Genomic DNA, 25,157 nt, shown 5'->3' with positions numbered 1-25,157 from the left:
GGCCTTGTTAACCCCAGCACCAGGAGGCAGAGGCCAGAGGAACTCTGAGTTTGAGCCAGCCTGGTCTACACAGTGAGTTTCAGGACAGCCAGGGCTACATAGTAAGACCCTGTCACAAATAAACACAAACAAAGAAACACCTTGGGCAGGCAGGTGGCTCCTCAGGTAAAGAACTTGCCATGCAAGCCTGAAGACAAGACTCGAGTTTGATCTTCAGAATCCATATAAGGGTGGAAGAAAAGACCCGACTCTCAAAAGCTGTTCTCTGATTTCCACAGTGTGTGTTGGCACCCACACCCTTACACTCACATCACACTCATGCACACAAATAATAAAGCTTTAAAATCATATTTATTATTATTATTGCTACTATGACTATTACTACTGGTTTTTTGAGTCAGGGTTTCTCTGTGTAGTCTTCACTGTCCTGGAACTCTCTATGTAGACCAGGCTGGCCTCGAACTCAGAGCTCCGTCCGCCTCTGTCTCCTAAGTGCTGGGATTAAGGTGTACACCACTACTACGGAGCTGCATTTTGTTATTTTTAATTGGGAGGGGTAGGACATGTGCCATGGCACACATACAGAGGCCAGATGACAACATGGAAAAGTCATTCTCTCCTTTCACTGTGGGCCCCGGGGATCAGAGTCAGTTGATGGAGCTTAACAGCAGATGTCTTCACCCACTGACATCTCTTAACAGCCCAAATAACAAGTTCTTATGGGCCAAGTGTGATAGACACACCTGTATTCCCAGCAGGAGGATCAGGAGTCATCCCCAGCTACAGATGAGCTCAAGGCCAGAAGGAGCTGCATGAGGCCCCTTCTAAAACCAAAACAAACAAACCCTGTCTAACTTTATTTAGCTCGGTGTTCCAAACGTAGTAGGTCACAGGCTGCTCAGAACATCCCACCTACTGAGATGTTGTCTTGCGGGACACCCGTTTGGAAAGTGCTCTGAGGGACGGAGTGAAAGTGGGTGTCTCTAGAGGCAGCTTTTGGTGGGGGAACAACAAGTGTGATTGCTCGAGAGGGAGCAGGGAGGAGGCTTTGGACAGGTGCACATGAGGATCCTAAGGGAAGAGGAGCAGAGGGCACCAGAAGGTTAACTGGCAGAGGGTAAGGGAGCAAAAGAGACGATGGGAACTCACACTTTGAGTGGCAGGACATGGGGAAGCAGTGATGGGACCAGGGATGGGAGGTGTTTTCATTTACTGAAGTCTCCATGCCCTGAAGCACCCTTTCCCGATTGTAGAATTGTGGAAGTAGCAATGAGTTCCATGGCCTCCTGAGGACAGACACTTTCTGGGATAGATGACCCCTGAGGGCAGGAAGATGTTCAGTTCCAGCTATGTGCAGATTGTGCGATTGTAAAATAGACAGCAGTTGTCCAGTGCCTCTGGGCCGAACTCCAAGCTGGTGCTGAAAAAAAAGCAATCACCACAGTAGGCTATCAGGCCACATCTGCCCCAGTCAATAGACTGTGCAGCCCTGGGAAAGTAGCTGCACATCTCTGGTCCACCTTTCCTACCCCATCTCCATCAGAGCTGCTATAGCCATAACATTCCTCCTACCCTGCCCCCTAGTATGGAAAGCACGAGGGTACTTGGGTCTTCTGCTCTGTGCCTGGCAGTCCAGGTTAACCACCACCCACCCATAGCCCAGGTGCTCACTTCTGGAAGACCTGGCCACAGCACTGGTACACCTCAAAGCTGCTGCTGGTGAGGGTCTGATTCAGAAGAGACACACAGTCCACTTCAAGCCCCCTGGGCACGTAGAGGATCCCTGTGGAAGCAAGCAGCTTGGAGGCTTGGCCCAAGGGCCAACCCTGCCTAAGAGGGGCTAAAAACAAGGGGCAGAGTTCTGAGCCTGTTGGACTTGGACTAACACTCACCTGCCACACAAGCATTGGCCAGGGACACGAAGGCACCAGTGATCAGCGCCCGGAGCACAATCTGGGAGAAGTCACTCCTCCGCTGAGGGACCAGAGAGGCTACAGACCAGCAAGAGAGCTTAGGGCCAAGAAAGCCACCCACCCACCCACCGACCCCTCTGCCCACTTCCTGAAGTTGTGGCACTACCCTCTGCTGATGAGTGACAGGAGGGCCCTTTATTGTCCTCTGGCCTAGCTGCAGGCATTCCATGATGTCCCATTTACTCTACCCTCTGTAGTGGGAGGAGGAAAAGAAGCTGGTTTCTCTTTCTCTTTTTATGAGACAGGGTCTTACATAGCCCAGCTGGCCTTGAACTCTCTAGTAGTCAAGAATGACTTTGAACTCCTGATCTTCCTGCTGAATGTTGAAATTTCAGGCATGAGCCACTGTGCCCATTGATGTGGTACTGGAAGCAAGCGCCCAGGCAACTGAGCTTCATCCCCAGCCTTGGGGTGTGTGTGTGTGTGTTGTTGTTGTTGTCTGTTTACTGTGTTTTGTGACAAGGTCTCATATAGGCAAGACTGGGCTTGAAGTCGATACTCTTTTGTTTCAGCGTCCTGGGTGCAGGGGTTATAGATGTAAACCACTATGCTCAGCTAGGAAGATAAGTTTGGGGTGTGGCACAATAAGGACTAAATACAGGCCAAGCTGTGTCCTGGCTATCACCTGGTATCTCTGACACAGTTTTACTCTCTCTAAACCAGACCAACTGCACCTTGAAGGCTGCACTGCCCATCCGGGCTGAGCCACACTCATGAGGGGCCTTCCTCTCCCTGGCTGGCTGTGAGAGCTTGGTGCGAAGCAGACATTTGGGGGGAAGAAAGTGGAGGAGCAGAGAAGGGACAGGTGAAGGTGCCCCTCATTTACCCGTGACCTCCTCCCCTTCACACTGCCTGCTGCCTCCATCACCCCTTCCCAGCCCTCCTCTATGGGTCCTCCTGGTTCCTGGGTGCTTCGAAGTCCAGGGACTCACTCAGGCCTCCCAGCATGATGCCGATGGAGCTGAAGTTGGAGAATCCACAGAGAGCATATGTGGTCAGGATTTCCGCTCTGACCTGGAAATACAGATTACAAGAATGCCTCACCCCAGGCAATGAGGCCTCCCTTGTTTTAATTCATTCAGTTCCTTTAGGCCTTGGCACCCTCTGAGATACTCCTTCACCAGTCTCATACTCCTCCCACCTTAAGTGAGCTTCCAGTTCACACCTCAAAGTCCCAACCCCCTCTCTCAGCTGTCCTTCAGCCTGTATCCTAAGTGCCCTAACTGTCCTCAAGCTCAAGTAACTGAGGGCGACCTTGAACTTCTGATCTTCCTGCTTCTACCTCTGAAGTTACAGACAGCAACATACACTACCACGCCTAGTTTGTGTGGTGCCAGAGATTGAACCCGTGGTTTCACATATGCTAGGCAAGCGCTCTGCCAACTGAACTACATCCTCAGCCCAGTGACCAGCTTTTGGGATCTGGTTCAGACAGGTTCAGGGTGCCGAGGGCACCTTCTCCCAGCTCTGCAGTCTCTTGTTTCTTTCTGGTCCCTGCAAATACCTGAAAGCCCAGACCTCAATCTAGGCACTGCCAGGCTGGAGTGCATGGTCAGCTGCTGTCAGCCATTGGGAATCCAGCCCGCCTGGCTTCCCAGCTTGTCTCCACTATAATCAACTGGAGTAAGTCAGCAACCTCTGTAGGTTTCAATTTCTACATCTGGAATGTGGGAATAACAGTGCTTGCCTAGCGAGGCCGTCACAAGGCCATATAGTGTACAGGAAACACCAGGTATACAATAGACAATTAAGCAAAGTGGTTCTTTTCCCATTGCGCTCTGAACAGTTGTTTAATTTTCCAAAAAGAAATGTCAAGAGCCAAAATGAAACACTTCAAAAAACAAACAAACAAACAAACAAAAAACCCAACTGGTTGCCATCCATGCCTCACACCTTAAAGTTAGTCTTTAAACCACTGAGAGAAACAAAATTTAAAGTATAAAATAATGGGATATATATAAGACAATAATTATTATAGTTATAAGGTAGTATTATTATACTCATTTTGGGGTAAACTAAATAAACTGAAGCTCAGAGAGTTAAGTAATTGGGAGTTTGCACATTCAAAAGTCAGCTGTGCCAAAAAATTCAGTCCTATCTGACTCAGCCCACAGTCTTAACTATTTCATCATATTTTTTCAGGAATTTAATGCTCTCCAGCTCATCTTCTAAGAATTAAAAAGAGAGAAGAAGGAATCGGGGAGAAATAGTTGCTATAAAAATTGATGTTTGAAAATCAAATTCTTTCAAACAAAATGAAAGTGATAAAAAAAAAAAAAACTAGGGGGGAATATATAGTAAACGCTAACCGAACCCAGGCCTGATGGCTTGGGCTTTATAATCCTAGTTAGACAGAGACCCGAACCCAGGCCTGATGGCTTGGGCTTTATAATCCTAGTTAGACAGAGACAGGAGGATTGTGAATTAAAGACTTCCCTGGGTAATTTAATGAGACTCTGTTTCAAAACAAAAATTGAAACATTTGTAAAGGTAAGACAAGGTTCCTGGAACTCTTTATGTAGCCAAGGATGGCCCTGATCCTCCTGCCTCTAGTAGCTGGGTATTGGGTTTGCCAGCATGTACCACACATCTGCAGTCTGTGCAGTGCTGGGGATCGAACTCAGAGCCTTGTGCGTGCTATTCAAACACTCTACCAAATGAGCTACACCCTCAGACCCCAAACTTGCTTTTAAGTGCAGACTTTCAATGCTGCTTTGTTTCTGGTGATGACTGCATTGAGTGCATCGAGGTGGCATTTAATCACCAAACAGGAAAGTTGCTGCAGGCAGGCTCTGCATGGGGTTCTGCTCACATCTGAGGAAGCTCCTGAAGAAATGACCCAGAAGCCAGGGAAAGACCTACACACCAAGATATTCATTTCAATGTCCTCATACACACAGCCAAATAAGGAGTTCAGATGGATGACCTAACCGCACAAGACTGGTAAATATGGGAAGACACTCACATGTGGCTCAGCAGGGAAAAGGCAGACAATCACTCCTGCAACTTGTTTTCTGGCTTCCATATATGCAACATGGCATGAACACACACACACACACACACACACACTGAAATAACTATTATCAAATATTTTAAAGATACATGAATTTTGGAGCTACGAATGGTGCTGAACACCTTTAATCCCAGCACTCAGGAGGCAAAGACTAGCCTGGTCTACACAGAGAGTTCCAGGACAGCCAAGGCTACATAAAAAAATCCTGTCTCTTAAAAAAATGGGGGGTGGGGTGGATATAAATTTCAAATGGTATATAGCTCAGGGTTTAGCATGCACAAGGGACTGGTTCCACCTCAGGCACTGAAAATAAAAAGCTACCTACATCATAAAGATGAGGGGAGAAAGCTGGCTACAATGTATGGCCTATAGTAACTGTGTAAACTCTGTCTTAGAAAAACAAAAACCAAAAACCATGGAGGCTTACACCTGCAATCCCCACACTCCAGAAGGAGCAGGAGTTCAAGGCCATTCTTCTATGTATCCTTGGCCAGCCTTGGCTACATAGATCCCTGCCCCCTAAACAACACATGAAAAGGAAGAAAATGGATAACATAGCAATACTGTTATCATAGGATAATGAGATTATAGGGTTTTTTTTCCCCCAACATTATGTTCTGACTGTATTCTCTCAGAAAGGCTAATGTCATAGATCTTGTTCATGGTGGTGTTTTTAGAATAAATGTCAACAAGAAAAGCCAAGCCCTAGACTGCACCATGTGTATCACCATGTGTATTATTGGGGGCCGTGAGGAGGGTCTCGTAGCTCATTTACCCTTGCAGCTCACCACACACTCCCACATGCCCCTTTCGGGAGGCGTGGCAGGTGCTACACCCCCGTTTCCCAAGAGAGGCAAGTCACAGTAGCTCCCCCAAAGCCAAAGCAAGCAGGGGCACATCTGGAACTTGATCTCAGACAAATTTCTTTCAGGAGCCCACAGTGCGGCCCTGATATCTGTCTGGTCTTCCAGGATAGCAGGATATGGATGCTTAATCACCACCTCAGTGTGTCTCAGGCAGGCCCAGGGAAACACAAAAACAGGGACCTAGGGAATGCCATGCCATTCCCGGGCTGCCAGGAAGGCTTGGGACACTCACAGAGATCCACTGTTTCTTGTCGCCGAGCCACTCCTCAGCCCCTGCCAGGCGTCGCTGCTTGTACTGGGAAAGCTCTTGATAGGCCACAAACTCATTCAGAAAAAGCTTGATGCCCAGCAGCTCAGCCACCACAGGACAGTCCTCCCAGGCCACGCCCATCAAGAAGGCCACAGGCCGTAGGATGTAGGAGCAGATGAGCTGAGGATAAAGGGGCAAGAGAATCAGGTCAGACAAGGGCTCTTCTGGGTCTCCATCTACCATCCCCTGCCTTGAGACCATCCCTTCCACAATGGCCACACCTGGAAGCTGAGTCCCTGGATATCCACCATGTCCCCCAGCCAGGAGAGGGCAGCATTGATGAAGGCCAGCACAGCCAGGAAGGCAATCAGATTGGCAGCAATGTTGGCAACGACCTTCACTGAGATGGCAGCCCCAGCGCTGGCTGCTTCCAGGAGGTTCTGAGCATCTCTACCATTGGGATCAATAGGTGTTATTACTAGCATGTCCCCAGAAGCAAAAAAAAGTCCCCACCTTATAGGATCAAAGAGGAACCATTGACAGAGGTCTTCAGAACCAAGGAGGCTGTTTTCTTTCTGAGACAGGGAGAAAAAAGAATTTGCAGGGGGGTGGAGAGGTGGGGGGTAGCACAACACCTGCTGATCAAAGAATGAGAAAAGACTCAGGTTTCTGGGCTGTGCTGCAAGACAGGCGTTGATAGTTCAGTGTGTCTTTGGCCACTTGAAAGCAAGCTGGTCCCAACCACGCTGTATTGTGAATTTGGTATACCACTCACATTTTGAGTATCTGAGAGGATGGGAAGAGGGTGGGAAGGAGGGAGGGAGGGGAAAATATCTTAGATTTTGTTTTGTTTTGAGACAGGGTCTCTCTATGTAGCCCTGACTATCCTGGAACTCATTCTGTAGACCAGGCTGGCCTAGAACTCACAGAGATCCACCTGCCTCCCAAGTCCTAAGATTAAAGACCTGCACCACCATGTCTGGCCTCTACTATTGTTATTGATCACACGATGAAATGAAAATGTTTTTGATAGATTGGTTTAAGCAAAAGATTTTATTAAGAGCATCTGTTTTATTTTTTTAAAAGTGACCAGAAGCCAGGCATGAGGGCACACCCCTTTAACCCCAGCAGATCTTGAGTTACGAGCCAGCTGTGTCTAAAAAGGAAGATGCTGCTGCCGAGGCCGATGACTTGGTGGAAGTAGATGACTAACTCCCATGAGAGCTGGTTGGGACCAGCCTGCTCTCAAGAGGCCAGAGACACACTGGGCTATCAACTCCTATCCTGCAGCCTTCTCAGAAACCTGTATCTTTTCTCGGTCCTCTAACCACCAGCCCACTTTCCCTCTTGGAGTTCTTTTCTTTCTCTGTCTCAGAAAGAAAATGAGGCCCCTCTGAATGTCCCGTAACCTCTACACAAGTGCTGTGGCACACATGAACCCCCTCACATACACACACAGTAGATGAATGAAATGCAATAAAAGATGTCTGAGGCTGGGGGGCGGCTCAGTGGTCAGGAGATCTTGCTGCTTGCAGAGGACTCAGGCTCAGTTCCCAGACTCCACTTGACAGCTTACAGCTGTCCCTAACTCTAGTTCCAGGGGATCTGATCTCCTTCTGATCTCCAAGGGCACCGCCAAGCATGCATGCAGGACATTTTCATACTTGAAGGAAAATCAATCATATACCTAAAATAAAACGAAGTGAGCCTCTCTCTCTCTCTCTCTCTCTCTCTCTCTCTGTGTGTGTGTGTGTGTGTGTGTGTGTGTGTGTATGTGTGTGTATGTGTGTGTGTGTGTAAAGATGTTCACTAGAAAAGATATAATAAAGATTAGTCATATAATTCAACTTGCCTAGCACATGCAAAATTCTGGCTTTGAATCCCCAGTACCCCGTAAATTGGGTGTGATAGCACCCTGTAATCTCAGCATCAGGCAGTAGAGGCAAGAGGATCAGAAGCTCAAGGTCATCCTCAGATACCTAGCCAGTTTGAGATAGATGGGATACTTGAGACCTTGCCAAAAGAAGAAGAAAAAAAAAAGGAAAGAAGAAAAGGAGGAGAGGAAGGGGAAGGGGGATGACTGAGGTGGTCTGTAGTCTATTTCCACGGGGCAGAGTAGCCCCAAAGCCCTTGTGCCTTTTCAACTTGTGAGTGCTGAGATAGGCCTTCCTGAATCCTAGCTGGCCTGGAATTTACTGTGTAGTAAGGATGGCCCCCAATTCCTAACCTCCCTGCCTCCATCTTCCAGGTGCTGGGATTACTGACATATGATGCCACACATAGCTTCTTTTCAACGTTTTTAAAGGACTGGTTAATGGTGACAAAGCCTTGTTAGGAGCCTGGCATTCCACTTGTCAATGTGAGGCTGCCACCTGGTGGTCAGAGATACCAGGCACGCAGAGAAAGTGGCAGGGAGCCACACCAAGAGCGAGCGGCAGGCCCGGAACCCGGACCAACCCCTTTGGGTTTTTTTCTTCGTTTTGTTCTGTTGACAAGTCTCACTATACAGCTCAAGTTGGCCTAGACCTTGCTATGTAGCCAGGCAGGCCTTGGACGCTCCATTTTCCCACATCAACCACTTCAGCAAGTCTGTGTTCAGGCTGGAGAGATGGCTCACAAGTTAAGAGTAACTGGCTGCATTTCCTGAGAACCCAAGTTAGATTCCCACTATGACTCTAGTTCCAAGGGATTCCATACCCTCTTCTGGTCTCCTCAAGTTCATGGTGCAGATACAGACACGCAGGGAAACACTCATACATGTTAAATAAATAAATCAGTTATTTTAAAATAAAAAGAGTGTGTTTTTGCATGTGAGGCCTCACCAAGAGTGATGGGAGAGAAAGCTCCATGGAAGACAGAAACGAATCAAGGACAACTGCTCCTCTCCACCTCTGCTCCCACACCCGGCACCAGTGCTGTCTGCCAAAGCCCCCCACCCTTCTGTGCTCACCCATAAGTCAGCTTCACTCCTTCCTTTCTCCGGAACTTGGACTCCTCCACCTCTGGGTAGACCAGCTTGGAGAGGGCCAAAGCACAAGGGGCTGCCATTACGGAGGCAGCAATTAAGGAGGCAGCATCAATCTGCAAGAACAATGGGAGGGTGGGCTAGGAGTGGTAATAGTACAGTGCTTGCCTAGCATGTGAAAAACCCTAGATTTGATCTCCAAAGCCTCAGAACCAGGCATGGAGGTGCATGCTTGTAATCCCAGCACTCAGGAAGATCAGAAAGCCAAGGTCATCCTCAGCTACGTAGTGAGTTCAAGGTCGGCCAGAGACCCTGCCTCAAAAAATATAAATATAAGTGATCAACAAGGAGGTTATAGGAGATAGGTAGGAAAAATGTGGTGGCAGAGGAATATCTTCATTCCATTAATATGACTTCACTGTATTACTGCCAGCATGGCCGCAAACAATGTCTTTTATGTTCAGAGCCTCTCCCAGTACTTTTGCAAGGGCCCATGAGATGGCTGAGCAGGTAAAGGTGCTTGCTGCTTAGCCTGAAAACCTGAGTCCAGTTCCTGGAATTGACATGGCAGAAGGAGAGAACTGACTGCTGCAAGTTGTCCTCTGCCTTCCACCCACGTACATATAAATACGATACATGTAAAAGACTTCTGCATGGTAGGCAGTGCAAGTATTATTACCCCATTTATATGCAAGGAAACTGAGGCTCTAGGGGAATAACTATGATTTGCTCAAAATAAAGGAAGGAGGAGGACTGAAATCCAATTTCATGGGTCCTCCTCCTCATCTAGGCTGTCTCTCTTTGACCACTAATCCCCGCTGGCTGAGGAGTTTGTGACAAATTCAGACAATGCTGAACTGAGAGAGGGGATGGATGCAAGAAGTAGCACATCCCCTCGGCATAGCTTATGTGCTGGTAGAGGAGTGCAACCCCTATCTCACGGTGATAGGACACTCACCACCTCAAAGTGATCTGCCACACCCACTCCTATATTAGGAAACTCTCAGGGAATCAGCCTCCTCTGATTGCCCTGGAGGCAGTGGCTCTGTCTCTGTGAATCACACTGGACAAGCACTCCAGCAAGATGACAAAACAACACCAACTCTGTCCGGGGTAGGGGTAGGGGGTGAGGTAGGGGGTGCATCCAGGATGCATATCCTCACTGCTCCATAGACAAACGAGTCAGCTTTCCCCTTTGCTGCATTATTCACCAAACGATGAAGTCAACTCAACCGTCTAACAATGAGCAAATGGCCTTTTTAAAAAAAATTGTTTGTTCTGTGTGAATGAGTGTTTTGCTGCGTGGTGGTGCATTGTGGTGCATTGTAGGTGCCTGGTGCCTGTAGAGGCCAGCAGAGGGCCTCGGATCTCCTGCCACTGGAGCTATAGATAATTGTGAGCTGTCGTGTGGGGGCTAGAACATGGGTTCTCTGTATAGGCAGCCAGTGCTCTTACCCACAGAGCCATTGCTCCATCTTAAGAATGGTCTCTGGAAAATGATGCTTCTCCGGGCATCATGCAGTAACGGGGGAAAGTACCCACAACATTGCATGAAGAGTGGGACTGTGGTTATGGGGAAACAAACACAAAACTGCCTAGAAACTCCAGAAACAAGCCGGCAAACTGGCTGTCGCTGGTGAGCTGGGTTTGATGTAATTTCTTCCTTGCTGCTTTTTGATATCTTCCAAAGATCTACACCAGTTTTATAAACAGAAAAGGGAAACAGATCTTTTCTTTTTCAGTTTTGGAGTAAGCCAATAACAGTTTTCTGGGATGCAGCTCAGCTGGCAGAAATTTTGTCTATCATCAAGAGGTGTTGGGTTCCATCCCTGGCATCACAGAAACTGGGAAGTGTGGTATAGTCCTGTAATTCTAGCACTCCAGAGGTGGTGTTGGAAGAATCAGAAGCTCAAAGTCATTCTTGGTTACATGATGAGTTTGAAGCCAGACTAGATACATGAGAACCTGTTTTTAAAAGGGGTGGGGCTGGAGAGATGCCTCCACAGTTAAGAATGCTTGCTGCTCTTGCAGAGGACCTGAGTTCAGTTCCCAGTCCTCCATCAAAACAGATGCCCTCTTCTGGGTGTGTGACACCTTTAGGCCCAGCAGAGGCAGACAGATCTCTGTGAGTTCAAGATCACCCTGGCCTGTGTAATAAATTCCAGGCTAGTCAGAACTACACAGTGAGCCCCTGTCTCAAAACAGGGAGGGGGGAGAGGAGGGAATCAGGGAGGTGAGTTTACATGGGCTAATAGAAACAGAGGGCAGAAGTTCCCACGGAACAGCCCACTTTTCAGAAAGGTGTTCAGGGAGAAAGAAATAAAGGAGCCAGTCCGAGGACAGATTTCCAATCCCACCATGACCACTTTTTCAGCATCATGCTATGTGTTTTCCACCCCTCTTCAGTCCATCTATTGAAGTCAGGCAGCCAGTGTATCTGCCCATTTTACAGATGTGGAAACAAACAACAGAGTCACTTTGCCCACTCAGGATCTTGAAGACCCTGTTCCACTTGGGGACAATTCAATAAGAAACACGAGTGGCCAATTCCTGAATGTTACCCTGACCAGCTTGGGTTCAGGGACCCCTGCAGCAAAGGACCAGTTCATTTGGGTTTGCAGTAAAAGCTGGTGTCTATTTTAGAGCCTTTGGAGCAACAGCATGGTTGGAAATATATGTGACAGTCACAACAGAATGATTCAGTCAAGTGGCACTTGGGGCTCTTTGACAAAAGAGAAGACCTAGGCTGGCACTGCCCAATACAAACACGATGGAGACCACACATATAATTTTACACTGGCCACATTCTTTTACACAGAGTCTCATGTAGCCCAGGCTAGTCTTAAATTTGTGATCTTTCTCCTCTTCCTCCCAGGTGCTGGGTCTATAAGACATGTGACACCACACAGAAAAACACCAACACATTTCCCGTGGCCAGTAGACACATTTTTAAAAGTGCAAAGAAAGCCAGGCCTGTGAGGAGCAAGTTGGTAATGCTAACTGGGGAGGCTGAAGCAGGGGGTCACCAGTTAAGACCAGTCTAAGTAACTTAGCGAGACACCATTAAAAAAAAGTGTGTGTGTGTGTGTGTGTGTATTTACACATATATATCTTAACTCAGTGGTACAACACTTGCCTAGCATTTGGGATAGAGGCCCTGGGTTTGCTCTCTAGCACTGAAGAAAAAATAAAAGAGGAGAGAGAGCTCTAGTTCATTTTTAATGTGTTTTAATTAACCCAATATATCTTCAAAGTTTTTCTTTCCACCACATAATATTATAAACTTACTTAATAAAATAACTACATTTTTTTTTTCTGTGCAAAGGCCCACACACACCACTTTTCAAACCTGCCATGTTTCAAGTGCTCAGTAGTTCCTAGCTACTGTGTTGGACAGGTCCTGGAACTATCCAGATACCTGTGATAGGCAGGATGTGGGCAAAGGGTCAGAAGCTGAGGCACAAAGAACAATCTGTGAACTGAGGGGAGATGGCTCACTTGTCATAACAACCCTTAGTTCGATCCCCAGAGAGCCCAGGGTGTAGGTAGAGAACCGGCTCCCAAAGTTGTCCTATCCACACACGCATGCCTGTGACATGTGTGCTGCTGTGCTCATACACAAACAACAATGGAAAAATTCTTAAATGGATCTGTAAACTGGGAGTGTAGCTCAACAACTTGCCTGCCATATATAGGATCCTGAGTTTGTAACCCAGCTGTACAAAAGCAAAACAACACAGACTCTGGGAGTCTCCCTGGGACAGAGAGGCCAGGCAATGACGGCCAAGGGCAGCTGGGGGCAGAAGAGAGCTTCGGCTGGGGATGGAAGGCATAGAGCAGGGAAGAGGGGAGGAAGGGAGGGAGGAGGGAAGGTCAGTCACACCCTTTCCCAGCCCCCTGCTATGGCTACATTGCAGGCTGGGGCTAACCCCCCCCCATGCCCCTGTGGCAGATTCTATACATCTGTAGGGCTACAGAGGAGGGGTAGCCAGGCTGTCAGCTGGGAGGAAAAATGTCCCCATGACTGAAAAAGAGAAGGAATGAACTGAGTTTTAAGCCAGATGGTGTAAAAGGAACAAAGGTCTTCTGGTATGGATGGTCTTTGACTTAATGGCTCAAACAAATAATTTTTACATTGAGGTGGTCTTACAGTGATAAGCATTTTATAGAAATTGCTCTTGGCATTTCAAATTGTGATCTTTCCTAGGATGCTTTCTTGTAATGCTGGTGGCAGCAGTCAGCCAAGTCCCAGATCCAGGTCTGTGCCCCCACTCAGGCCAGGGGAGAGGCTTGGTACTGACAGTGTAGGTTAGGCATATTCCATGCATTTTCATCTTATGATGCATTTATAGATGTGTTTACTGGGTAGTAGCCCACTGTATACCCAATGCAGCCAACAGTTCTTAAGTGTTTTTGTTGTTGTTGTTGTTTATTTGTTTAATTTATCTGTTTGCTTGTTTTGTTCTGTGTAGCTTTCAAGCCTGTCCTATAACTCACTCTGTGGACCAGGACCAGGCTGGCCTTGAACTCACAGAGATTCGCCTGCCCCTGCTTCCCGAGGGCTGGGATTAAATGCACCACCACTACCTGGCTTTCTTTTATTTTATTTTTTGAAGTAGGGTTTCACTATATAGCCATGGCTGGCCTTGAACATTTAATCCTCCTGCCTCAGCTTCTAGAGTGCTGCAATTATAGGTGTTGGTGACAGATGTGAGCACACATTTTGGAATCAGATAGATCTGGGTTCAGTTCCTGGCTTTAACCATTAATTTATTTTCTGAGCCTCAATTTGCTTATCTATAACATGGGGATATTAGAATGCCCAGCATAGTGTCTGATACATAATAAGAGCTTAGTAAAGGGAATTCTGGGAATCTACCCCAGCAGCCATGTAAGAAGCCTGAGCAAGTGGTTCAGCCCAGCAGGTTCTACCTACCCCAAAGGAGATGTAGGCGCCCAGGAGGCTACCAGCAATAGTAGCATAGCCTCCTGTCATGACAACATGGACTTCAGAGAGAGTCATATCTGCCAGGTAGGGCCGGATGAGCAGAGGAGCTTCGGTCTACACACAAGACAGAGCACACAATGAGTTGGGGTGGCTGGACACCCTTCTCACCTCCCTTGCCCTGGAAGTGTGACCATGGTGAGTGACGAAGGGGTTCAGAGGAGGAAACAGAAGGGTGGGTTCCTATTCAGCCGAGTCTCTTCGGACCTCATTGTCCTCCCCCCTCCATGGAAGGATCTCCATACCCTCTGTTTCACAATGCTCCCTGTGTTGACACATACCATGTGCCTCACACCCAGACACCTCCTCACTGAGGCAGAAAAGATCTTCCCCTGGCATCTGATGAAGCAAGGGGGAACACCAAGAAAGGAGCTAGGCATGCAATGGACATGCTTTGGGACCTGTGGGGAAGTCTGGACCACTCTTTATTTGTCCAGCACAGCTACGGCGTCACTGACACCTTGGTAGTGCTCTGCAGGATGGGGAGATGGGAGGATGATGGCTAATCTTCATTGTCAGGGTGACTGGGTTTAGAATCACCATGGGAGCACACCTCTGGGTGTGTCTGTAAGGGGGCTTTCAGAGAGGTTTAACCTTGAATGTGGATGGCATCATCCCACAGGCTGGGGCCCAGGATGAATACAAAGTAGAAAGTGAGCTGAAAACCAGCATTCATCTTACTCCGCTTCTGACTGTGGACATGCTAGGACCCGCTGCCTCACACTCCCATTGCCAGGACTGACTCTACCTCTAAACCGTGAGTCAAAATAGACATCTCCTTCCTTCAGGTGCTCTTGTCGGGTATGTCATTGCAGGGACAAGAAATCTAAGCAATACAGGGAAGGGGCAAGAACTCCTCCCTGGGAACAGGAGGAGGGAGGGGAGTCAAGGGGGAGGAGATACAGATTACAATAAGAAGCCAGTTTTAGAGGGTGATATGCTCTACGAAGACATGCGAGAATGAAGGCCTCATCATTAGGTAATATCGGCACAGGCCTTTTTGAGGGTGTAGCATTGGGTTAATGTTAGCTGAGATGGGAAGGAGTCAACTACAGACCAGTGGTGTGCGTTCTAGTTTGGTATGGAGGCAGAAGAGGGCAGATGGCACTGGGGGAAGAAGTTCCCTTGTTTGGGTAGGGCATGGCATGAGGGGTGTGTGTGTGTGTGTGTGTGTGTGTGTGTGTGTGTGTTAGCTAGGATGGAACCTCTAGGGTTTTGCCCATGTTAGGCAAGCATCTACCACTGTGTCACACAGTGCAGCTCCTCATCCATGTCTCTGACGGGTCACTCGGGCGTGTGTCTAAGGATGGCTGGCAGGAGTGAGATGGAAGGAAGCAGGGTGAACAGGTAGTGATTGCAGTGCTCCTGGAGACTGGCCCCATGGATCACAGCAAGGAAGATGGGCAGGACCGGGGATGGATGGATGCAGAGGCGGAGCTGAGGGAATTAGTACGCTGTGGGATGCATGGATAGAGCAGGGTGAGAAAGCAGAGGAAGGCAAGATGACTTTCTGAGTTGTCTGAACAACCCATGGGAGATGTTACCTCTTCCTAGAAGACTTAAGAAAGCACAACTGTGCCAAGGGAAGGATTCCAGGTCCTGCTTGGTGAATTTCAGACGTCTTTGAGTTATTATTGACTCAGAGGGGTAAGGAACCTATAAGTCCAGGGTTCAGGGAGGAAGGATAGGCTTGGGGATCCAGATCAGGACACACATTTACAGCCATGGGACTACTGTAAACCTTGGGAAGGGAGTGTGAACTGCACAGGAGGCCCAGGCCTGCCATGGTTATAGACTATAATGGTGTTGGCAAACTTTGAAGGCTCCTTACTCCATCTCTCCCTTTAGTGGAAATGAGGCAAAGTGCCAGACATCTAGGGCAATTGGACCACCAACTTAGACACTCTAATATACTTCGGGGACTTTTTATGGCACCCAGTGTTACATCTACTGCTAATGATGTTTTCTCAGAGAAACAGGCATGACTTTAAGCTTTCACAACAGTTAGGTTTGGGTGGTTTGGGGTCCTCCTCTTCCTGGGCCTCAGTTTGAACACCTTAAAGAGATGTGAGTGGTGGTTCACACCTGTGATTCAAACACTCAAGAGGTAGAGACAAGAGAATCAGCAGCCAAAGGCCTTTAATCCCAGCACTTAGGAGGCAGGCACAGGTGGGCCTCTGAGTTGAGGCCAGCCTGGTCTATAGAGCAAGTTCCAGGACAGCCAGGACTACACAGGGAAACCCTGTCTCAAGAACAAAATAAACAAACAAAAGCCAAGAGAGAGAAAGAGACAGAGAGAGATAGACAGAGAGGAGTTATTTTGGGAACAACTTATCTGCAACCATACCTGTCTAGAATACCAACCCCTTTGAAATTAGCATGCTTGCACCATAAAAAGTAGATGGGAATCTTCTTAAAATTCCCAAACTACCCAATGAAATAAGAAATAGCTTGACAAGGGTATCTCATAGAGACTCTCTGATGTACAGAGTTTCCTCCTCAAGAAGGTCAGGCTGAAGAAGAGACATAGAGTTCTGGTGCCTTCAGAGCAATAGTTATCTTGAAAAATCCATTTCAGACAGAGGAAAGATGAGACAAATGATAGAGTGGTAAGAAGCCTGCTCAGGAAACCAACATACAAGCAAATGATAAGATCCCTAGAGGATCTTATCCCTAGAGGATCTTATCTTCTGGGCCTCAGTTTCCCCTTCTAATGCCGTGAGTCTCTAAGATGACGACAAAAGCTTAGGCTGGAGTGGCAAAGTTGCCCAATAAGCCATGTCTGGGTTTGGCATGACACAGGCAGGGCATGCAGCCACCAAATTGAGCATCCCTGGGCACAGCCTTTGATGACCCTGGGGACAGGTTCAAATGGGGCTCTCTCTCAAATTAAATTGGATCCCTGCCCCCACCTCCCCTCTGTTTGGAGTAGCTGCAGTACCCACCTGGCTCACAAAGATGTTTCCTGCCACACTCAGGGTTTCCGTGGCTGAGGTGCCCATGGTGACCTGCATCAGCCAGGCAATCTGGAAACAAAACAAAACAAAATAAAATAAAACAGTACTCATGAGTAGACGTTAGCAAGCCCAGACTCAGAAAGAGTGTGTGTGGGGGGCAATGAAGGTATCTTAGAAGTCTTCCTTCAGGCCCAGGGCCCTATTGTGGTTTGAATGGCCTCTCCCAAACTCATGTTGAAATTTAATTAGCAATGGGACAGTGTTAAGAGGGGGAGGGGGCTGGGAAGATGATGATTCAGTCTGTCAGGCACCTGTGTAAAAAGCATACACTGTAATCCTAGTGCTGGTGAGATGGAGACAAGGGAACTTGCTGGTCAGCCAGTCTAGCCATGTGAGCTCCAGGTTCAGTGAGAGACCCTATCTCAGAAAATAAGGTGGATGGTCAGCCAACTGGCTCATCAGGTAAAAGTGTTTTACACCAAGCCTGATGACATAGTTTGCTCCGCAGGACCCACACAGTGGAAAGAGGGAACCAACTCCTGCAAGTCCTCTGACTGCTACACAAGTCTGTGACATACATACATACATACATACATACATACTAAATTTATACATATATATTTGTTTGTTATATTTGTCTAATATAGATATTTGTTTGTTTTATGTGCATGTGTGTGCAGGTGCCTGAGGCTTGCAGAAAAAGGCATCAGATCCCCTAGAGCTGGAGTTACAGGGAATTGTGGCCTGCCAAGGTAAAAGCTGGGAACCCAGCTAGGTCCTCTGCAGGAGCAGTACACATTTTTAGCCACTGAGCCAGCTCTCCAACCCCAAAATAAACAATTTTAAAAAAAGTGTTAGCTTGGTGGCATATGTTCTTAATCCCAGCGCTCCCAAGAGGCAGAGAGGCAGGCATATCTCTGTGAGTTCAAAGCCAGCCTGGTCTACTGAGTGAGCTCCAGGACAGCCAGAGCTATATAGCAAGACCCTGTGTTCAAAATAATTTAAATTTATTCACTTTAATGTTTTCCTCAGCTACTTCACCAGAGACTTCCTTTTCCAAGTAACGTTTGGTAGTATGCCAGGGTCTAGAGTTCAGTGGGAAAGGGTCGGGACACACTGTACTAGAAAGTTCTTCCCTGGAATGTTTCTGCACCACTGCTGCCTCTCAGCCTGTCCTTGTTCAGCCTCTCTTCATGCGCATTTGGAAATAGTCTTCCCCTCCTTTCTCCCTCTTCTCCAGGCCCATCATTCTCTGTCCCTCAGGCCCTGCTGGATTCAAGCCCTTGTACTTTTCGGCTTGCACTATTTGTCTGAGCCTGTGGTTGAACACATTCTCCAGACCCAGGGATAATCCCCTCCCTTGGATTCTGCCAGGTGTGCTCTTGACATAGCCATGGATCACTTTTTATTCTTGCTGCCATCCAAAGGTGTTGATTTACTCTGAACTCTGTCGGCTAAATCTTCAGAACCTTTTGCCAGGTCTGATGCTGTAGAGCACTGCTCAATGCTATTTCCAGCATCCTAATGTTATACAGAAGATCTCATAAACCTAGGCACATCTGGGCTGTGAAGATGGCTCAGCAGGTAAAGGTGCTTGCTGCCAAGCTTGAGTTTAAGCCCCAGGCTCCACATGGCAGAAAGAGAAAACCAGCTCTTGCAATGTGTCTTTCTGACCTCCACATGTGCATCCTGGTATGAATGCATGCACACACATGCATATGCACACACACAATAAACAAACAAATAGATAAATGCAATAGTCTTTTTTAAAGTAAGCATGTTTATACCAGCTAAGTTTGGCCTATGTGGCCTGAAGTTATAATCTCTCAGGATCATTTTGGTATAATAATTTTTCTCCTAAAGCCTGTGTTGCCTCATAGATCCCAACCCCCCCCCTCCCATAGAGACTGCATTGAATTTTGATGCCATTAGGACAAGAGACCTTCTGAAGGGATGTTTGATATTAGCAATAGGTTTGGAGAGAATGTGAAGTGTGTGAGCAGAGGGATTCTGGGAAGGCATGGCCTCCCAGCAAGAGACTCTGGGGGAGGAAGGATATGAATCCTGGGAATAGAGGATTCTGGGAAGGTATGAGTCCAGAAAGCAAGGAATTCTAGTCTAGGGAGGTAGACCTTGAATCGTGGGATTCTGGGAGGGTGAGGGTGCTGAGGGCGGGGGCATCCTGGAATGATGGGATTCTGGAAGGGTGTGAACTGAAAGCTGGTGACTCAGAAGGACCAAGCACAGGCCTGAGGACTCACCTTCAGGATCACCCACTGCATGAGGCCCAAGTAGTAGAGGACCGACATGACACAGCTGAAGAAAACAATGATGGGCAAAACCTGCCGGGAAACAGACAGGAGACCCTGGTTAGAGATGTGGGGCGGACCCTGGAGACAGCCCGCTCCCCACAGCCCTGTCTCCCAGAGGTCAGCCGGGTGCAGGGAGAAGCCCTGAGGTCCGTCCGTGTGAGGGTCCCAGGTGAGCCTCAGGGAGGCTTCTTTCAGGTCCCCCGTCACTGAAGACTCCTGCTTCTCCCCAACACCAGTGAGCCTGTGCTGGTCTGGGGCGGGGCAGCGATCTTTACCATGTGTTTATCTCCACCATGAGGGTGAATCCTTCTTGGGATTGTCATGAGGGCTAAAGGAATTGGCTTAGGCCTAGCACCCCATGGACTCTCCTACCTCTGTTGTAAGTTCACTTCTGGTCTATGGCTCTGGACTGATTGGGCCCCCTGCACTCTGGGCCAGAACGAGGGGCCCTCCTCACCGTGGCTTTCTGCTTCCGTTCAGGGCCATCCAGCCTGTTGCAGAGTTTTCATCCTGTCACCCTGCTTCCTCTTCGGCAGTGCCAGGACCCTCCCATCCATCCGTTCCTTCCCTTCCAGGTCCACAGCCCCACCCCAGCACTTTCTTGCTACAGCTCTTTTATTTTTGAAGACCTATTTTATTGTTTTAATTAGTAGATGGAGGGGCATGGTACTCGCACATGAGTGCAGGTACATGCAGAAACCAAAGAGGGCCCCGGAGGTGAATTTGCAGATGGTGGGGTAATGCCTGACACGGTGCTGGAAAACACACAGAGCAGGGCATGCTGTTCACTGCCAAGCCATCGTTCCAGCCCCAACTTCAGCTCATTTGTAGCAGCAGAACTTGCATGTCTTTTGACAGAGGGCCCATTTAGTAGCACACAGCACGGCCACATGAGTGAACTAAATGTCAGGAAATGTGAACAAGGAAGCTCTGGGAGTCTCTTGAGAAGCTGTGCCCAGTCTTGAGTATATGCCCTCTCCCTAAGCCCTTCTCACTTTCTTTGTGCTCATGCTAAGAATAAAGCCAGAGGATAGGAAAGTGGGTGGGAGCTCCCTGTGGGAATCTGTGAGAGGATTCTCAAGGCAAGCTATCAAGCACTGGGAGGCAGAGGCAGGCAAATCTTGGAATTTGAGGCCAGCCTGGTCTACAAAGCAAGTTCCAGGACTACACAGAAAAACCTTGTCTTGAAAACAAAAAATAAACAAACAAAAACCAGGCTGTTAAATGAGAAAAGGAGAAGCTTACAATGGGCATATAATGTGTTATTGTTACACCAGGGAAAGGCAAGAAGTTTGTGTGGACATGGGACATTATTCGAAGGGTTTGCAAGTGACCAGTGACAGTGGGCATCTGAAAATAAATGGCTGAGGGCCAGAGCAGGGGGGACATGTGCCTCTTAGGTCCTTTCTGTTGAAGTGTTTGTTCTATCCTATTTCTTTTTCAAATAGTCAAAATAGTTCAAAACTCTTGCAGAATTGCTAGTAATATGGGAATTCTCTCTCATTAGAAAGTGGGAAAGTTGCTGGACAGTGGTGGCTCATGCCTTTAATCCCAGCACTCAGGAGGCAGAGGCAGGCAGATCTCTAAGTTTGAGGCCAGCCTGGTCTGAAGAATGAGTTCCAGGACAGCCAAGGCTACACAGAGAAACCCTGTCTCAAAAAAAAAAAAAAAAAAAAAAAAAGTAGGAAAGTTGGAATATTAAAATATAAAAGGGAGCCAGCAAGATGGCTCAGCCAGTAAGGATGCTTCTCATCAAGCGTGGCCACCTGAGAATCAATGTGTTATTTTTTGCCTTCAACACTGGTACTATGGTATGTGTATCTGCACTCACACAGCCACCCCCCACACACACACACTGAATAAATCTTTTTAAAAAGGAAAAAGACACCACTACTCCCAAACAAACAGTTACTACCCCTGTGTGCCAGGGCCATGGGGAATTTTGTTTTCTTTTTAATTTTTGAATTTCCCATCTTTTCCTATAGTTTTTCTTCCTTTTTATTTTCTGGGGGCTGAGGGTCCACCCAGGGCTTAAGCAAGTTCAGTCCCTGGCCCATGTTTCTGTAACTTTCTCTAAAGGCAGACATCTTTCAAGGAGGGGGACAAAAGCAGAGGTGAGTTGTAGGATCACCAATTTAGTTTTGAACTTGGTGGGTTTGAGGGGTCCACAGAATCTCTGTGTAGAATGTCCCACTGGATAAAAAGGTCCAGGGCTGAGCAGGAACACTGGATGGAGACTGTTGTAGGATATTGTTTTAACTAGGCAAAGATGTGTTCCATTTGTTTATGATGTGGGATATTACTTAACTGTGTAAAGGTGTGTTGCATTTGTTTAAAGATGTAAGGATGTGTGTTTAATTGTGTAAAGATGTGTTGCTTTGTTTCACCTTGCCTGCCTAAGGCACCTGATAAAAAGTTGAACGGCCAAAAGCTAGGCAGTAGAAGGATAGACAGGGCTGGCATGCAGGGAGACTAAATGGGAGGAGGAATCTAGAAAGAAGAATGAGAGGAAGAGAGGAGAGAACGAGGGAGATGCCTAGGGCCAGAAGTCAAGCCAACCAGACATAGAGACAACAGGAAAGTAAGCTACCCAGAAAGGAAGAAGGGTAAAAAGCCCCAGGACAAAACCCAGATAAAGAGAAACAGGGTAAGTTAAAAGAGGTAGCTAGAAATGAGCCTAAGCTAGGCAGAGCATTCATAACTAATAAGAAGTCTCTGTCATGATTTGGAGCTGGTTGGTGGCCCAAAAGAAAAAGCCTGCTACGGGACTGGATTTGGGACTTGGTCCTTAAGAAATGCAGTTGAGGCCTTCAAGATGGCTTAGCAGGTAAAGGCTTCCCTCAAGCCTGATCACTTGAGATCTACCCTTGAGAGACACATGGCAGAAGGAGAAACTCAACTATCAAAAGTTGTCCTCTGACTTCCACAGACACAGGTGGCACACACACATGCAACTCTACCTATCCACATACCCAATTAATTAATTAATTAATTGTCCAGTTGAAGCAACAGAACAAATACCACTCACAGATGCCTGCAGAGCAGGACCCTGGAATCCCTGGAGTCTACATTGCTAAAGCGGAGGGGGGGGGGGGATGGAGTGTAGAGGGCGCCTGAGGACATCCAGAGTTAGAGTGGCCAAAAGCAAGTATGGCCAGTCAACTATGAGGAACCCTGGCACTCTGGCAACATAAGGCTTGAGACAGACTATGGAATTAGCAAGAAGCCTAGCTAGGCTTGGGCAGTGTCAGAGAAAGGGTGTGGACACAGACCAGAAGCCCAGTAACCCTGAGGAGGACCAAGAGATCCAGAGATGGCCTGGACAGGCAGCATTTCCAGGAGGCCAAGCTGTCAGGGAAGGCTGAAGGGCTGGCCATTTGTGTCTTAAAAAGGAAGGGTCTTGTATAATCTCTCAAAACAAGCATAGGTTGTAGGTGGCAGCAAAGATCTGCTCCAGCAGTCCAGCTAGGGAAAAGAGCAAGGAGTTTGGCTGAGCCCCCCCCCCCAACCAACATCATTGGCGGTCCCTGGGCTTGTTCCACACCTACCACTGTGGCATGCCTGCTGCTGGGGATATCACACTACAGGGAACATCAGTATTGGCTTCAGAAACCCTATTCCTGCCCTATAACTCCTCCTTACCAGTGCATGGAGCTGGAACTGCCCACACCCCGGGGTGGTGACATCATTCTGCTCTCTCAGAAGCCTGATCTGCATACTGTCCAGTCAGCTGGTATGATTGCTCATTCAAGGGACTCCAGGGCAACTGACTGGCTACAGCCCCAGGCTCAAGCCAGGATTGGCAGAGTGGGTATCAGAAGGTGTGTTCTAACTGCAAATTTGTGCTGTTGGTGACAGGGAAGCTGCATTTGAGGTGAAGTGGTGAGTGGCGATGGAAGGGAGGGTAATGGAAGGGAAAAGGGGTTGGCTTTGGGTAGCTTAGTGATAAAGCACTTACCCAGCATTTGAGGCCCTGGGTTTGAGCCCCAGGAGCCCCAGCACCAGAAAAAAAAATAGAAAAAAAGCAGGAAGGGAGGGAAGGGAGGAGAAAGAGAAGAGGGGAAGGGAAGGGGAGGGGAGGGGAAGGAGGGAAGAGGAAAGGAAGGGGAGGGGAGGGGAGGGAAGGGAAGGGAGAAGGGAAGGAAGGGAAGGAAGGGAAGGAAGGGAAGGAAGGGAAGGAAGGGAAGAAGGCAGAAGGCAGGCCAATTTTCTAAGGTAGGATATGTAATAATGACCCTGTGACCAGTATGATCTTACAGCCCAAAAACCAACTTTGGATCTATAGTGCCTGGAATGGTGGACAAGCAGGGTAGGTAAGTCAGGGCAGTGATACTGAAGAAGGATGAAGAAAGTACTATTAACTCCTGCTATGTGCCTGATAGGAAGGTCTACTACCAGCCAGATACCCATGGATCTATGGCGGCTCACTGGTCCTCAAAGCAGCTGAGGTGACTGTAACCATCTGTAACCATCTCCACATAACCAATGGGTACACTGAAGCGCTGAGGTGTGGGTGTCCAAGACCACACAGTTGCGAATGGGCAGAGCCCTCCTAGCTTCCAGAGAGCTTGACAAAGTCCTGTATGGCTGAGGCATTTGTCCTGGGGAAAGCTTGCTTCTCTGTGTGCAGGACAGCATGTGTCCTGCAATAGACTGAACCTCCCACGATGACACCAAAGCCTGGCGACAACTGGATTAGAAGGGCCAGGGAGGTGCCTGGGTCACGGGTGTAGCCCTCATGAATGGGGTCAGCTCCCCTTATACAAGAGGGCACAAGAGCACTGCCTGGGTCTTCTACCATGTGACCACAGGAGAGAGGACCAGAAGGAGATTTCTCATGAGGTCATGATCATGGTGGTGCTCTGCTTACTTCCCCAGCCTCTAGAACTTCAGGCAATGGATTCCTGCTGTTTGTGAACCAGCACACCTTTAATTTTTAATCACAGTATCCCATACTCTGGGGACCATTGCTCCAGAGGTTGCACTGCACCACACCCTTGGAACAAACCTCATCCTGCCTGGAAGTCAAGCCTGTTCAGTCTGGCTGTCTTTCTTTAGCATCCCATGTCCTTCCTTTCAGCCTTCCTACTCAGTCCCTGCTCTCTCCGCACCCCATCTCTGAAAATAGTACTGTTTACCTGAGGGGATTAGCATCTGCCTTAGGCAGATACCCTCAAACTCTGGGGCGCCTCAGGGGGAGCCGGTGAACAACACTGCTTAGCTGAATATGGGGCCTGTGCCAGAGGCTACAGCCGTCCATTGTGAAAAGCAGAGGGAGTGTGATTTTGGGTCAGCCAGACCCAGCGAGAAAGCAGGAACGGGGGGGTGGGGGGGTGGGGGGGAGCACAGGAGGATTGAGTGGAAAGTTACTAGGAGGGAGATAGGGCCAAAGCAGGGGTGGGGCAGGGGTGGGAGAGTGACTAACCAAGCAGATACAGCCAGGAGAGGGACACTACGTGGACTGTGCAGAACTCTGGGTCCAGGAGAATCTCCAGTCTGAAGAAGTCCCAGGGTGATTCTACTTCCTGGAGAAAAGATCATTTGGACTGGTCCCAGCAGGAGACAGCCTAGAATCTAAAAATCTGCAGGCACTCAGAAGGCTTCCCTGAAGTGGACGCTGGCCAGAGACTAGACTAGATTCCAGAGCTTCACAGGAAGAGCATGAGTTCAACTCAGTACCCAACAGAGCCACCCTTCCTGGAGGCAAGTCTCAAGGTTGAAAGGTGTGTGAGGTGTGTGTGTGTGTGTGTGTGTGTGTGTGTGTGTGTGTGCGCGCGCGCACACACACACACACGCGCGCGCATGTGGCCTGGCTT

The 25,157-nt window shown here is 48.2% G+C and overlaps 1 protein-coding gene across 1 annotated transcript in view; it reads right to left on the bottom strand.

Moving 5' to 3' along the window:
• Nucleotides 1–1,323: 1,323 nt before the first annotated feature.
• The window catches only part of Slc28a1 (solute carrier family 28 member 1), a 39,563-nt gene continuing 15,729 nt past the window's right edge, over nt 1,324–25,157 (bottom strand). The window contains exons 8-17 of the mRNA XM_051206610.1: nt 19,291–19,371; nt 17,018–17,098; nt 14,004–14,129; nt 9,053–9,183; nt 6,384–6,552; nt 6,085–6,282; nt 2,906–2,987; nt 1,893–1,991; nt 1,672–1,783; nt 1,324–1,420 (exon numbers count right to left, since the gene is read on the bottom strand). Coding sequence (XP_051062567.1) covers nt 1,348–1,420; nt 1,672–1,783; nt 1,893–1,991; nt 2,906–2,987; nt 6,085–6,282; nt 6,384–6,552; nt 9,053–9,183; nt 14,004–14,129; nt 17,018–17,098; nt 19,291–19,371 — 1,152 coding nt within the window. The 3' untranslated portion in view covers nt 1,324–1,347. The remainder of the gene's footprint in view (nt 1,421–1,671; nt 1,784–1,892; nt 1,992–2,905; nt 2,988–6,084; nt 6,283–6,383; nt 6,553–9,052; nt 9,184–14,003; nt 14,130–17,017; nt 17,099–19,290; nt 19,372–25,157) is intronic.

The sequence above is a fragment of the Phodopus roborovskii genome, unplaced genomic scaffold (genome assembly GCF_943737965.1).
Source record: "Phodopus roborovskii unplaced genomic scaffold, PHOROB, whole genome shotgun sequence".
In the NCBI taxonomy this organism is placed as follows: Eukaryota; Metazoa; Chordata; class Mammalia; order Rodentia; family Cricetidae; genus Phodopus; species Phodopus roborovskii.
Note: the sequence above shows the minus strand (reverse complement) of the source record. Positions and strands in the feature narration are given on the sequence as shown.